The 15,657-nt window shown below is 43.4% G+C and overlaps 1 protein-coding gene across 2 annotated transcripts in view; it reads right to left on the bottom strand.

The window, feature by feature from the left end:
- The window catches only part of LOC138973268 (ankyrin repeat and SAM domain-containing protein 3-like), a 48,683-nt gene extending 33,779 nt beyond the window's left edge, over positions 1 to 14,904 (bottom strand). The window contains exons 1-4 of one of the 2 annotated variants that reach the window (XM_070345989.1): positions 14,569 to 14,904; positions 9,988 to 10,182; positions 5,463 to 5,661; positions 2,606 to 2,727 (exon numbers count right to left, since the gene is read on the bottom strand). In XM_070345989.1, coding sequence (XP_070202090.1) covers positions 2,606 to 2,727; positions 5,463 to 5,661; positions 9,988 to 10,166 — 500 coding nt within the window. In that variant the 5' untranslated portion in view covers positions 10,167 to 10,182; positions 14,569 to 14,904. Of the gene's footprint in view, positions 1 to 2,605; positions 2,728 to 5,462; positions 5,662 to 9,987; positions 10,183 to 14,367; positions 14,465 to 14,568 lie in introns of those variants that run through there. The other variant, XM_070345990.1, reaches the window with a different exon arrangement.
- Between the last annotated feature and the right edge of the window lie 753 nt (positions 14,905 to 15,657).

The following is a 15,657-nucleotide window of genomic DNA, read 5'->3' as shown; positions in this document are numbered from 1 at the left end:
CGTTAGGTTTTGCAGGATAAATTTGACAGAGTAGGGTAAATTGCTAGCAGTAAAGAATCTTGAGATTCTCTTTCATTCAAATAGGCAGAGTAGGAGTACGATTAGCTTCAAAGGACGATCATCACCACTCGGGCCAGTCGAATTGTCTGGTTCCGAGCGATCCAAAAGATAGGCTAGGAGAAAAATCGTCGTAGACAGATAGAAACTAAACCAAATCGGACCGGGTAGGTCCGACAAACTTAGATAGATAGGCGACAGTAAAACTACTGGACGTACGCGTGCGTTTGTTAAACCCATTGCAGTCGGGTTAGACAGCGTACAGTACGTTCATAAATAGGAGTAGAACTTTGAGCATAGGGACTAAAATATCGTCGACGAGATAAGGGCCGAGGCCTGGGTCTCTCGATGATCAAACTTTAGCAATAAGGAGTCTCAGACTATCCATTTAATAATTCAGTAGCCTGGTGAGGAAAGAACTGTTCTTCCGTTTGCAGCCAGGAAAAATAAGTAGCATCCACATCGAAATTCTAGACACCCAAAGTTAGCTAGATAGGGAACAAACATATCCTGTATGGGATCAAGGATTAGTTAGCTAGGCGTCAGACTGCAGAACCTCATCTTAGATAGATTCGGGGGTTGGGAGAATAGGTATTTTAGATAACATCTTACTTGAGCGAAAGCGTGTGCCTGTAAGGTGAATTTTGTATCATGTAATTTGTACTTGACTTACCATTTTATGCTGGTCGTTTGACCGTTTTGATAAATAAACCTGCTCGAAATATTACAACCCATGTGTGGACTCCCTTTATGTTTGATCGATGTTCAAGTTGATTGAGTTCCTGTTCAGTTCATAGAATTAAGTGTTGACCAGTCAAGCCGGAATCTTAGGAAAAGCAAAGAGATAGCAATAGACTAGGGTTAGATTTGCATTGCACTAGGAGATAGGGAAAAACACAACGCGAGGTAACATCATAAAAGAAAAATAACATCAACTGCATGCACTAGTCTGCAACGCTGGGCAGAGAGAAACATATAGGCAAATTTATCTCTCTCTGTTCCTCTTTACAACTTTTACTAGTTCTCGCCGGCAATTAGCTTAGAAACAACAACATAGTAAGCTGTAGAATTAGGAGAACTGCCACACATGTTTGAATGAGAACATGTCCAGAACAAAATCTGTTACTCAACTTACTGCGTTGTAGTCTGTTCAGAATGGGAATGATCCGTTTATTACAAACTCTCTGATAGTGTTGACATGCAGGAGCTCTGAGTTCTGACTGAATAGTTTGTTCGAAGCCATGACATTTTAACCTATACATATTTTTCGGTCTAGGTCTTACTGGCCTCTTGTCCTCTTAGTCAGGAAACAAAAATGTATTACTTGTTCCTGTTCATGAGTCTTGAACTAAAGACATTATAAATAGAGAATACTACATGGCTTGCTGTGTCGTTCTAGATTTACACGAGGTTTGTTTTTTTTAAATATTGAACTGCGAGCGAAAGCGAGCTGTTCACTATTTGAAAAAGCAACGAGTGTGAATCTGGTACGACACAGCAAGCCATGTAGTATTCTGTTTATCCTACATACTGTACTCACGGTGTCTTTTACTGAAAATGTCTTGCAGTCGAGGCAGCTAAATTGAAGACGCTTGTTTTGGAACCTCGATCTCTTCTAAAGTCTTGTGCAATCTATTACGTCAAAGCAAAGAAACGTCACTCTGAAAGTGTGGCGTGACGTGTTAGTTCTAAAGATTCATCAAGGGTAATTAGCGAGCGCAATTTTTGTTTCTATAATGACGTCTGTCTCGGTGACTTTGGCATTATAAGCAGTGAAAAAACAGGTCCCTGCCAGACTTGCTTGACATGACCTCATTTACATGATATACACACGTGTGATTTGAACGATTATTATCTCACGGGTGTCTCTCTCAGGTATGTAGGATAAACAGCATTACCTGACCTCCCCCCCCCCCCCCCCCTGGTGGGGTTCGCCCCCCGAATTGGAAGATTGTTTGGAGATTTTTTACCCCCCCCCCCCCCAAAGAAGATTGAGCAACTAAATTATGCCTTCACCAACAAGCAAAACACAGACAGAAAACAAGAAAACTGACAAAAATTTCTTCTGACTTGCCTTCCGCCTTCGGAACGAAATCCAGCCATTCCCACTTCCAGGAATACCTGGATTCTTTGTCACTGAATGGCTGACCACGTTCAACAATGTCGCTTCGAGACATTATTTCAAGTCTAGAGCCACAAAACACCGGCACAAAGCATGCTCGCGCGATGCCAGAGGAAGTGCGTGCTCAAGCAAACTGTCAAACCGATTGAGAATTGAACCGAACGGCGCACAAAATGTCAAAACGAAAGCTGGGACTGTTTGGGTTTACCGTTTGGGAATAACAGGTTTTTGCATTTCGGCGTACACCAAATCGAGTTCCGCGTACTGGAGATGTTATTTCGGCGTAAAGTACGCCAAACGGCTTACAATGCTAGGCCCTGACATGTAGTTGTAGTAATACGGCGAGGGCAAGATGCAAAAAAGCATTTCTATACTTATTCTTGTTACCTTCGAAAAATAAAGCATTGTCATTATCAGTGTACTCACACAGCATCCATGTTGGCATGTTTCTCCAGGAGAAAGGCAACAAAATTCTGGTGACCGGAGTATGTAGCGTGAAACAGTGCCGTCCAACCATTCCGGTCGGCCGCTTCCACCTCTGCCCTGTTCTGAAAACATTCATGCAGAGTGTCAGTATGTAGCGTACAAGAGTGCCGTCCAACCGTTCCGGTTGCCCGCTTCCAGCTCCGCCCCGATCTGAAAACATTCATGCAGAGTGTCAGTATGTAGCGTGAAACAGTGCCGTCCAACTGTTCCGGTCGCCCGCTTCCCGCTCCGCCCCGTTCTGAAAACATTCATGCAGAGTGTCAGTATGTTGCGTGAAACAGTGCCGTCCAACCGTTCCGGTCGCCCGCTTCCAGCTCTGCCCCGTTCTGAAAACATTCATGCAGAGTGTCAGTATCAGACATGAGACCAGCAAATGTTCCAAAAGTAGAAAAGTAAGCCCGGGGGCCCCTGGTGGGGTCCAGGGGCAACGCCCCGGTAGGGGGTTCAGGGGGGCAAAGGAAAATGAATGTTAGAAATATAAAGGCCATTTTGGGGCCTCTCCTGATAGCAAAAAATTAGATCATGCCTTTTTAAAAAGCTATAAAAACCACAATAATAATATGTTTTAGCATTTTAAACAAAAGTGTAATTTATAACAATCACACACACACAAAACTTACTTGAAAACTTTCAGAACCAACACTTTTTTCCACCAAGTCCGTATTTCACCACGCAGTGGCCGTTGTCGCACCACGTGCACACGGCCTGACCGGGAATGGATATCTTGGCGATACTGTCGCCAATGAGCTGGCGCCTTTCTTTCTTGTTGATAATGACAGTCACTTCTTCTGACAGCCAGTTGGCTTTCCACTTGTTTTTCACACTTTGGTCGTCGATCGTAAGAGCTTCCACAGCCGACAAAACAATACGGAATCCAGACGCCATGATGCTACCTTTTTCACCTTCGGCGTTTGGAGATCGGCAGGCAATCGGTGAATAATTAGGCCTAGGCGATAATCGTCCGAGATCGACAGCCAATCAAACGCGACCCATGATACTGCTATGGGTTCACGCGAGAGCTGGGGTGGGAATGCACTGACTTCAGACGCAGACAGCTTCAGCTGAACGGTTCATACCACCTCCTTTTTACATAGAAAAGCGTGCTATCATTCTCAGCGCAACTACTACCCCGCTCTTCTTGTCAATTTCACTGCCTTTGCCATGAGCGGTGGACTGACGATGCTACGAGTATACGGTCTTGCTGCGTTGCATTGCGTTCAGTTTCATTCTGTGAGTTCGACAGCTACTTGACTAAATGTTGTATTTTCGCCTTACGCGACTTGTTTTTTTTTCTCAACGAATTTGCATCGATCTCAAGAATGGTCTGTGAGCTAAGGAAAATATTGGAATTCCGATAAAATTCGGACCAGTCCCATGTCTGCAGTATGTAGCGTGAAACAGTGCCGTCCAACTGTTCCGGTCGGCTGCTTCCAGCTCTGCCCCGTTCTGAAAACATTCATGCAGAGTGTCAGTATGTAGCGTGAAACAGTGCCGTCCAACTGGTCCGGTCGGCTGCTTCCAGCTCTGCCCCGTTCTGAACACATTCACACGCTGTGTCAACAGAATTGTCATTTCAGTGTTCGCTTTACGAATGTGTCACTAATGCATAACCAATGACAATTCTCTTCAGGGAGATAAAAGGTGCAGCGAGATTATGTACTAATGTGCTACCCCTTTCTCTGACTGACTATTAGGCTTTTATGTCCTCTTACTCGTAGACCACTTTGGGCTCTATTGGGACAGGCATTGGTAATACACTGAGGATATGGTGTGATACTTTGACTCGAACAAGCCCGCTGTGGCTGTCTTCTTCAACACACCAGCATTAGGTTTGTCTCGTAAAAGTATCGTGATACGATCATGATAATCAGAGGCGAGAGATGATGCATGCGTGTCTTCGTGTTTCCAAGCCCTGAGACTTTCGCTGTGAACTTGGGATCTTTATCGGGCGCATGTGCGCACACGGGGGTGTTCGGACACCGAAGAGAGTCTGCACAATGTTGATTCCGAGAAAAATATATCTCGCTGAACCATCTTGTAAAGTACAGTAGATCCCCTCTTGTAACCCCCCCCCCCCCCCCCCCCCCCCCCAGTAATTTAGGTCCTTGCTTTCCCATATTTACTGTTCACAAACTCTGTAAATTGACCTCCAGGGCGGGGATGTAGCTCATTCGGTAGCGCGCTGGATTTGTATCCAGTTGGCCGCTGTCAGCGTGAGTTCGTCCCCACGTTCGGCAAGAGATTTATTTCTCAGAGTCAACTTTGTGTGCAGACTCTCCTCGGTGTCCGAACACCCCCGTGTGTACACGCAAGCACAAGACCAAGTACGCACGAAAGAGATCCTGTAATCCATGTCAGAGTTCGGTGGGTTATAGAAACACGAAAATACCCAGCATGCTTCCTCCGAAAACGGCGTATGGCTGCCTAAATGGCGGGGTAAAAAAACGGTCATACACGTAACATTCCACTCGTGCAAAAAACATGAGTGTACGTGGGAGTTTCAGCCCACGAACGCAGAAGAAGAAGAAGAAGACCTCCATTTTAAGACTCCCTCCTTCTTAAAACCAAACATCCGTCTCCAGGAGACCAAGCCTTTTTACAGTTCGCCTTACGCGACTTGTTAAGACCTGACTTTGTCTAATTTGTTGAGGTCTTAACGGGGCCTTTCCACTGTATAGTAGAGAGTTAAGTTTAGCGGTACCAGCACCAGAGCTACATCAGATCGCGCCGATGTTGGCTATTAAGACCACATTTTGATAGGACATGAAAGGGGGGTTCAACTGTAGAAGAAACAAACCCGCAAAAGAGTGCGCCCCACGGTTTCGTTGCCACAGCTGGCGGCCAGCATGAGAGGCGTGTGTCCGCGCTGGTTCTTGTGGTTGACGTTACAGCCTCTGTCGCTCAGGAGGATGACGATGTGGTCGTGGCCGATGTAACTGGCGTACATCAGAGGGGTCCAGCCTCCAATGTTCTTGCGGTCGATTTCAACCTCACCCCTGTGAAGAGATGGGTGTGCATTTCTATTTCAACAAATTGTGTACAGTGGAACCTCCCATTTAAGACTTTCAAAAATCTTGAGAAAGAAACAGGTCTTAAAATGGAGGAAGTCTTAAAATGGAGGTAAATTTAGTCATGAACAGAAAGTCTTAAAATGGAGGAAGTCTTAAAATGGGGGTTCCACTGTATTTTTTAACCATAAAAAAAAGTTCTTATGATCTAGCAAAGTTTTCACGTTACAACTGAATTTGGGTGAAGACAGGCGATCCTCCTTTATAAGATCCACAATTTAAGGCTCCTTCTCTTGACCCAGTTTCCCAGATATTCTGGTCGTAACTTCATAACCTCTGTAAATTTACCCCTATTTTAAGACTCCCTCCTTTTTACGACCTGGTTTTCTCCGATTTTTAGTGGTTGTGATAGCTCCCAGGTTCCAATGTATACCAGACCCTTGCTTTAGGCATCACAGATGAAGAGTCCAGTTATGGTGTTGCTTTGTTATGACAGAGACAGAACCAGTGATGTTTTCATGTCTGTCACAACCGACATTAGGCCATAAAGAAAAATATATCTGTTTCCGGTAACATCGCCGAAAAAAATAGGGTCGGTCGGTCGGTCTTTTTACGTTTTTTTTGTTTTTTTTTTTAAACGCTCCCTTAGTTTACTTACAATTATTTAGCACATGTTTTTGACCTAGATATATTGGAACTAAATAAAGTATACTTGACTTCATATTATTATTTTTTTTATTTTTTTATTTTTTTGGTGCGAAAAGCGAAAACAAACTTTAGGGTCGGCGCTTAAAAATAGGCTCGGTCGGGTTACCGGAAACAGACATATTTTTCTTTTTGGCCTTACCAGTATATTTAGGTCATTCTGGTGAATGTTTCTTGCTGATGCAGCGATCGCGTTTACCGGTAATTTCCGGTATTTTACCGGTTAAGATTCGCCAATACCGGAAAAAAAAGTGGATGTCGGTCAGACGTACCGATTGTTATTTGGTTTGACCGGTAAAAAAAAAAGTAGTAATTACAAAAATCGTTTGTAATTGTCAGTACGAGGGGGAGAGAGAGAGAGAGAGAGAGAGAGAGAGAGAGAGAGAGAGAGAGAGAGAGAGAGAGAGAGAGAGAGAGAGAGAGAGAGAGAGAAAGGGAGAGAGAGAGAGAGAAAGGGAGAGAGAGAGAGAGAGAGAGAGAGAGAGAGAGAGAGAGAGAGAGAGAGAGAGAGAGAGAGAGAGAGAGAGATTTGGATGGCTTGTTGTGACAGCGCTACAATGTTGCGATTATGTCTCCATTGATGACACTTGATGTCAAGGTGTCAAATATGACGTCAAAAATCAGACATCATACTTTTCGCGCCATTTCTTTCGGTTCCCGGTCCATCGTAAAATCTTTCAGTTTATGTTATAAGGGACGGCGTCTAACTATAGCCGACATAGCATCATACCGGGAAATCACGTACTCACACCAGCTTAGATCTTTGTCTACATACAGTTGATTATTGTGAGGCGAGTCGATTGCGATGAAGAAGCAACGATCTTTACTGTCTTTTCTACCCCCAAGAGGTGAGAAAAGGCCTTTGAATGAAGGAACTGAAAGTGAAAGTACTTCACGGCCTAGTACATCTGCAGAGCCCGAGTCTCAAGCGGCGGCAAAGAAACCAACATCGGCATCTTCCACTGTCAAACGATTTCAGGAAAAATGGTGCAAAGAGTTTCTGTGGTTGCGGACAGAGGGGGAGGGGGAGAACTTTCTCATGTTTTGTGAAGACTGCAAAAAAACACGTCAAAAAAATGGTTACACAAGAGGTTGTCGAAATTTTCAACATTCATCTCTCGAAGACCATTCAAAATCGCTAAGTCATAGAAATGCTGTTGGCTCTGCGCGTGAAAACTTTTTGACAACAAAGACTAGGCGAAAGTGAAACTGTAACAGTAGAGAGTAAGTCTTCCAGTTGCGTGGTTACTATTTGCTTTCCTATTTTATTTCGTCTCTCTCTCTCTCTCTCTCTCTCTCTCTCTTTCTCTCTCTCTTTCTCTCTCTCTCTGTCTCTCTCTCTCCCTCTCTTTCTCTCTGTATAAAGTATATCATGGCGAAGTGCCCATCTATATTCAGGACCTATTTCACAGAGTCACCGAAAGGTACGGGTCTATCAATTTTCTACCACCAATACCCAGGATTGATTTGTTCAAAACTAGTCAAGCCTTCTCTGGCGCTATGGTGTGGAACTCCATTCCGTCTGTAATAAGATCATTAACCTCACTAAAGAGTTTTAAACAAGCTCTGCATAATCATTTTATGTCTACCTAGATGGCTATACTAGTCTTAACACGTGCAAGTAGCTGTCAACAATTGGCAAAGCTTTATGAATTACACAAATATGTTCTTTATTATATGTATTATGTGGAATTTATGTTGCGATTTTCCATCATCACTTCATCATCATCATCATCATCATCATCATCATCATTATCATTTACACCATATAATCATTATTAGCATTAGTGTAAACGTTGGTATCGTGTGAATTTTACCGTCGATCACTTTCCATGTGTTAACATGTTGCATGTTTCGCTTTCGATTTGTATGTTGCTTACTTTGCCATTTTATTGTTTATGTTTATTTGCTTGTTTGCTTACTTGTCGATTGTTTGCTGGTTCGTTCGTTTACTTTGTTTATTTGTCATGTTGCTTTACTTGTTTATCATTTGTTAGATATTTGTATTAGAAGTAAGGACCGGTTGTAAGAAAAGGCGTCGCCTTAAACGTCTATCCTTGAAAATCATCATCATCATCATCATCATCATCATCATCATCATCATCATCATCATCATCATCATCATCATCATCATCATCTATCTCTCTCTCTCTCCTCCCTCTCTCTTTCTCTCTCTCCCCCTCTCTCTCTCTCTCTCTCTCTCTCTCTCTCTCTCTCTCTCTCTCTCTCTCTCTCTCTCTCTCTCTCTCTCTCTCTCTCTCTCTCTCTCTCTCTCTCTCTCTCTCTCTCACAGCGGCTGCTGATGTGTCACTGTCAGTCAAGTTGTGCGACAGTTGCTTTGAGGGGGGGGGGGGGGGGGGGGGAGAAAAAAGTCCGCATATCACTGACATTGATTTAATGTATTGTAAGTCATTGTTTGTCTTTTACTGGTTGCCTTGGCAAGCTTACCGATTTTCGTGAGAGCCTTGTAGCCAGCTCATGACGTCATACCGGTTTGAAAAATACCTAGCGCGATCACTGTGATGTTCTCAATTAACTTGTCAAGTGGAATGGGTCCAGAGCGAAAGAAGTGTAACTTGATGCATATCAATTTGCTGTAGCAGTGATGGCGCTAGTATTTTTTTAAACCGGTATGCAAACTTGTATGATGCAACCCAGTCCAGAAAAAAATGGTAGGCTGGTCATTGGAACCAGTTAGAGTCCAACTTGAGTACTGGTTTTATTGTTCTACCGACGAAAAAAACCAGGTATTTCTAAAAATCAACCGGTAGGTCATACCGGCAGCCATTTTTGTTCCGGTATATTCTCGTTTCAACCGGTAAAATACCGGTTAACACCAATACTGTGTAGTGGCAAAATCATCCTCTATGTCAAAGTTCATGTCTTTCCAGAATGTGCAACATACGTACAAGACAACAGCTGATACTAATGAGCTTTGAGCTTTTAGTTATCAGCTTGGTGGTACGTTCTGTGATTGCAGAAGATTTAGGTGAAGGTTTAGTGTTGCATACAGCCCAAACTCACCTACTGATAAGGTTGCGCACACACTGTCCTATGCTAAGGGCTGTGTGAATGTCGAGAGGAATGCAGACCTGTTTACCCACACTTTGACTTAGGTGTACTTTTCACCGAGGTTCAGTGTATTTTCAAAATATTGAGCGTATTTTGCAACTCACAAGAAACGTTCATGAGCTACTGCTTCAAGGGCAGCAATAACATTTTCATTTCCGAGGTGTATGTACCAGCGCAAAATGGTATTCCTTACCTGGTTAACATGTTAACCGACAGAACATGTCCACATATGCCACAGCTAGGTCTCCAAAAACAGACAACAATGGCGGCAGATAAAATCTCATCATATCACGTCTCACGTGATTACATTGACCAATCGTCAAAGCTGGATTTTATCCACTGGGCTATCGCAAGAACAGGTTTGGCAACCTACTTTCGATTTCTTCTTCCATAAATTTAGTAATCACAATCAAACTTGATTTTTTTTACGATCGTCGTATTTTTTTCTCTCCAAACGTATTGGTCACATCCTTTGCGTACAAAATACGGCAAAATCGTATCCATGGGTAAACAGGTCTGGGAATGAGCCAAACTCACCTGTTGATAAGGTTGCGCACACACTCGTACTGTCCTATGCTGGAGGCTGTGTGAATGTCGAGAGGAATGGGCGTGAAGTTCTCTTGGATGCTGCTCCATCCCCGCCACACTGACAGGCTTCGCTCCAACAGCTCGTTCTCCGACGCCTCGTCCGACGCTTCATACGACAGCTCCGACATGACGATCAGCTAAGTTCTGCAGAATAAATTGTCATTGTGTTACTACAGTGGAACCCCCCTTTTAAGACCCCCCAATTTAAGCCTTCCTCCATTTTAAGACCTTGCTTTCTTTTAGGTTGTTCTGTTCATAACATGTGTAAAGTTACCTCCATTTTATGACTCCCTCCTTTTTAAGACCTGATTTTCACACATTTTTGGAGGTCTTAACAGGGAGGTTCCACTGTATAGATTTTAGGAGAGAGAAAGAGCTAGAGAGCTTATCTATTTTCTAGAATGTTAAAGGGGTATAACAGCTTAAAGTGACAGAATTTCCGCTCCCCCCCCCCCCCCCCCCCCCCTCCCATTGGATATTTCGGGTTTGTTTGTTTGATTTGTTTAAGAAAGGGAACCTTTTCAGGAGTAGATTACTGGTGCATGTGAATACAGGTGACAGTCAACTACTATGTATACATGTATGTGTGCACACACATGAAACAGTGAACTGATGCTTACTCCCTCAATGCATCTATCTTTGGTGAATGGTAAGGTGAGAACTTAATTTTGATCCACCTTTTTTTTTCCGACAGGATTTGCAAATTTGCATGAATAGTAAGTTTTCCATAGATCTATGTTTGAAGGAGGTTTTAATTCGCAACCTCTTTATATTGTGGAAATGCTAATAGTAATAGACTATTTCCGAAAGAAACTCTGACACTGTCAGGATAATGAGTGCCCCTAATTGAGGCATGCTTTTCTTCTTCTTCTGCGTTCGTGGGCTGAGACTCCCATGAACACTCGTGTTTTTGCACGAGTGGAATTTTACGTGTATGACCGTTCTTTACCCCACCATTTAAGCAGCCATACGCCGCTTTCGGAGGAAGCATGCTGGGTATTTTTTGTGTTTCTATAACCCACCGAACTCTGACATGGATTACAGGATCTTTTCCATGCGCACTTGGTCTTGTGCTTGCGTGTACACATGAAGGGGGATAAGCCACTAGCAGGTCTGCACATAAGTTGACCTGGGAGATCGGAAAAATCTCCACACTTAACCCACCAGGCGGCCGTGGCCGGGATTCGAACCTTCGACCTTCCGATTAAGAGGCCGACGTCTTACCACCCCCCCACAGCGCCCGTCGAGGCATGCTTGTCAAAGTGAGACAGAGTGAGACAGAGTGCTGAGACGCGGCAACAGCATGCACACTGCTAACTGGCTTTAGCCTGTGATCAGGACTAACTCTGACATGTATACATGTGTGTTTGCATTTAACACTTTTCTTTCAAAAACATACCAATCAGAATTTACGATTCGTTGTGGCAATAATCGCACATTCGCAGTGATTGCTGATAACATGTTTTGACCAAGGTCGCGTGAGTTCGGCTTGATGTCGTGGAGTTTACAAAAACACGTGCTAAGAGATCACTGCCAGTGAACGGCAGTGAAATGTGGCTCTATTGTGCATAAATTGAAAAGAAAAGGGACACTGCATATCATACACAGTATGTATAACTATCAGTATCACTATCAGAATTAGTTGTGTGTCAGGATGTCAGTTCTTTGCCAGTCAGCAGAGTGCTGTTGCTTCGCCTTGCTTTGACAATCGTACCTCCATCTATATATATATCTGGGGCTTAAACTCTGCCACACACTTTGACAATCCTGACAATGATTTTTCTCCTGTCACTAAAGAACAAGTGAAGAAGATCATTGAAAAAGCTCCACCCAAATCCTGTATTCTCGACCCAATTCCTTCAGAGCTATTAAATGAGTGTCTAGAGGAATTACTCCCTGTCATTACTGACATCATAAATCAATCCCTCACATCCGGTCAAGTACCCCCTTCTTTTAAGCATGCAGTAGTCACTCCCCTCCTGAAAAAAGCTAACCTTGACATCAACACTTTCAAGAACTACCGCCCTGTCTCCAATTTGCCTTTTGTTTCGAAAGTCCTTGAAAAAGTTGTTTTGGCCCAATTGTCAGAGCATCTCGCTAAGACAGGTATGGTTGAACCATTACAGTCCGCCTACCGCGCAGATCACAGCACTGAAACAGCCCTACTTAAGGTAGCGAATGATCTTCTCACTGCTTGTGACAGCGGCTCTGTTTCGCTTCTGGCCCTGTTGGACCTATCCGCAGCGTTCGACACCCTTGACCACGATATACTGCTGGCAAGGTTGAACACCACATTCGGCATAACAGGCACGGCTCTGGGGTGGTTCTGCTCCTACCTGACTGGACGCACTCAGGCTGTTGTGATCCAGAATAAGCACTCCGAGGACACCATATTAAAGTATGGTGTCCCACAAGGATCTGTGTTAGGCCCAGTGTTATTCACTATGTACATGCAGCCGTTAAGCAAAGTCATAAAGCACCACAATGTCCTGTACCACATGTTCGCAGACGACACTCAACTACAAAAATCCGCACACACCAAACAGTTTACAGAGTTAGTGCAGTCAATAGAATCATGCAGCGATTCCATCAAACAGTGGATGACAGTCAACAAGCTCAAGATGAATGATGATAAGACAGAGATCATGCCAGTTGGCAAACAATCAAAGTTAAAGCTTCTTTCAGAAACATCCAGTCTTACCCTTTCTGATACCACAGTCACATTCAGCACCAAAGTAAAAAACCTGGGTGTCCACCTTGACAGTAACCTGTCAATGGACGCCCACATCAACTCACTCTGCAGAACCGCCTTTCTTGAAATGCGGAGGATTAGCCAAATCAGACACCTTCTTTCCCTCGACGCAACCAAGACACTGGTTTCGGCTTTTATTTTGTCGAGACTGGATTACTGCAACTCGCTCCTAGCCGGCCTCCCAGACGCCAAGCTAGACCGCCTACAGCGCATCATGAACAATGCAGCACGTCTTGTGCTGCGCAAGCGCAAGCGCGACCATGTCACCCCTCTCCTCATGACCCTTCACTGGCTACCAATCAAAGCACGCATTACATATAAAATAGCTACCCTGTGTTACCGTAGCCTTCAAGACTCTGCCCCTTCTTACCTGTCTTCGCTCTTAAAGCCACACGTCCCCACACGCAACCTCAGATCCGCTGACGCAGGGCACCTTGTTGTCCCACGCGTCAAACTGAACGCTTTCGGCAAGCGCGCCTTTACCTACACAGCTCCCTCTATTTGGAACTCTCTGCCCATGTCTGTCCGCCTTTCTACCTCTCTCCCTTCCTTCAAGTCCTCTCTAAAAACACACCTCTTCCGGGAATACTTCAACCCCTAGCCTGTGCGAGTGATTCGATGTTGTCCGTGTGTGTGTTTGTGTGTGTGTGCGAGTGAGCGACACGAGTATATGCGAGTAATTGGTTGTGTGCACTGTTCAGTATTTGCCACATTAAGGAGAGGGGTCGCTTGCCATCGTAGCGCGCTGTGGGCCGGCTGGGGGCGGGTTGCTTGCGAGGGCTGTATTTTGTACATTGATTATTTGATACATGTATAATTATTAAATGCGTCTCCAGGAATATGTTTAGTTTAAATCTTGTGTCGATACTATTTAATTCTGCCTCGCTATTAGCCATTGAGTAAAACTGTTTTATCACCATTGCTTTATTGTTGTTAATTCGTCTCCAGAAATATGTTTTGTTTTAATCTTGTGTCGATACTATTTAACTCTGCCTCGTTATTAGCCATTGAGTATAACTGTTTTATCACCATTGTTTTATTGTTGTTCTTTGGCCATTTACGTTGAATGACTTGTTATACATTGACATTGATAGTTTTATTCTTCTTCTTCTTCGTCGTTCGCTAGATAGTTTTATTATAAGAACCTTTTTTTTTAATTCCTATTAACTCGATGTTCTTTAACTATGTTTGTAAATTGTTAGAGGATCTTTTAGTAGAAGTGTTTAACTGTCGAAGCTGCTTTTACCTAAGAGACCGACTGTATATTGTGCTGTTGTACTTGTCAGACTTGATTGTACCAAGTCCTTCACATGTTGTAATGCGCTTAGAGCCAAATATTTTTGTTTTTTGTAAGGGATAGGCGCAATATAAATACACTTTATTATTATTAATCCTGACAGATTTATTTCCGAACAACGTCTATTAGTATTTGGCTCTGAAGACCAAATATGCAGTCAATAACTTGAAGGCAAACTTGAATAAGCGTAAACACTGATTTTGAGTCTATTTCAGTATTTGAGTCTTTGTCTCATATTATATCATATGACCCAATGCAATGACAAACTCTGTTTTCTTACATCCGACTAGACGTCAAAAACTTCACTGATGGCGTCAAGGCGTGTCAATGTTTGAATGATTCTTCGCTTTCAGACATATAGTGCCAATGCCACCACGACTCAGTCTCTAAAATACAATCAAGATTCAATCAAAGACACCATTCCTTCTGTGCTTAGTTATCTCTCAAACACACACTTTCTAAAGGACTAGAAGACGTTTACTCAGCATGCTGCGAGCAGAATGTCAGCGAACTTCGCTCTCAACAGGAATAGCCTTGCATAAGTCTATCCTTCCGTCCCAAGGTGAAAACTTGTCTTCTTGAGTGTATCTCTATCGACCATCGCCAGGTAAGCATTGGCGGCCATGATGAAGACCATTTGAGAATAAGCCTTTTGGTATCAGACAGTTCGGGAATACATCAGGATAAACAACTAGTTCCGCTTTACTTCGTCTGCTACTCACTGGAAGCCGTACTCATCGATGCTGTCAGTGTGTACAAAAGGGGAAACCGGGTTTACCAATTATAAAGACATGATGTTGATCAGAAATGTTTATATTTTGGCCTGAAGCCCCTACGGTGCGTCTATCAGCTATCGGCACACCAACATGACGCGGTTACCTTTCTTGAAATGAATATTCATATACATAGTATAGACATGCTTTTTTTTCCCCGAGACGAGCGGCCAGAGGGTGGTGGTGTATGTGTGGGTGTCTGTCTGCCTGCATGTATGTGTGGAGGGATTCAGAGAAAACTACTGGACCAAAAACAAACGTAGACTGCCAACGTTACAAAAGAATTAAAAAAACAAGAAAGGTAATTAGTTGTCAGTCAGTCGAACGTTTGTTATTGACAAAGCAATACGTTACCATGGCAGTCACAAATATATCGACCCAACGGTCTTTTAAGTGCACAAACAAACAATTAGTGACAGAAACTCATCTTGATGGTGTAAAGCCGAGCGGTGGTAGCTTCACGGAAACATGAACTGTCCGTGTGTCCAACTGAGATCATAGATGTTACCGTGCATGTGTTTTTAAAAGGCATTTGTCAGGCCGGATGGCATTCGGCAAACCACACGCACCAGACGAACAGACGAACAGAATACTTCTGACAACAAAATGTAAAATCAACAAGAGTGTCAGTAGTAAGATTCCAAATTGTATTCAGACCAAACTGAACAACCATCATAAAACACACATGGGTTCTTCCATAGAAAATATATCTAAAAAGAATCTAGGTTGGCTTTAATAGTCTTTCCTTCTCAACTAACAAATAAATTCTGAAAAATCGGGCATGACCCGTACTGGTA

Source organism: Littorina saxatilis, linkage group LG8 (assembly GCF_037325665.1).
Source record: "Littorina saxatilis isolate snail1 linkage group LG8, US_GU_Lsax_2.0, whole genome shotgun sequence".
Lineage (NCBI taxonomy): Eukaryota > Metazoa > Mollusca > Gastropoda > Littorinimorpha > Littorinidae > Littorina > Littorina saxatilis.
Note: the sequence above shows the minus strand (reverse complement) of the source record. Positions and strands in the feature narration are given on the sequence as shown.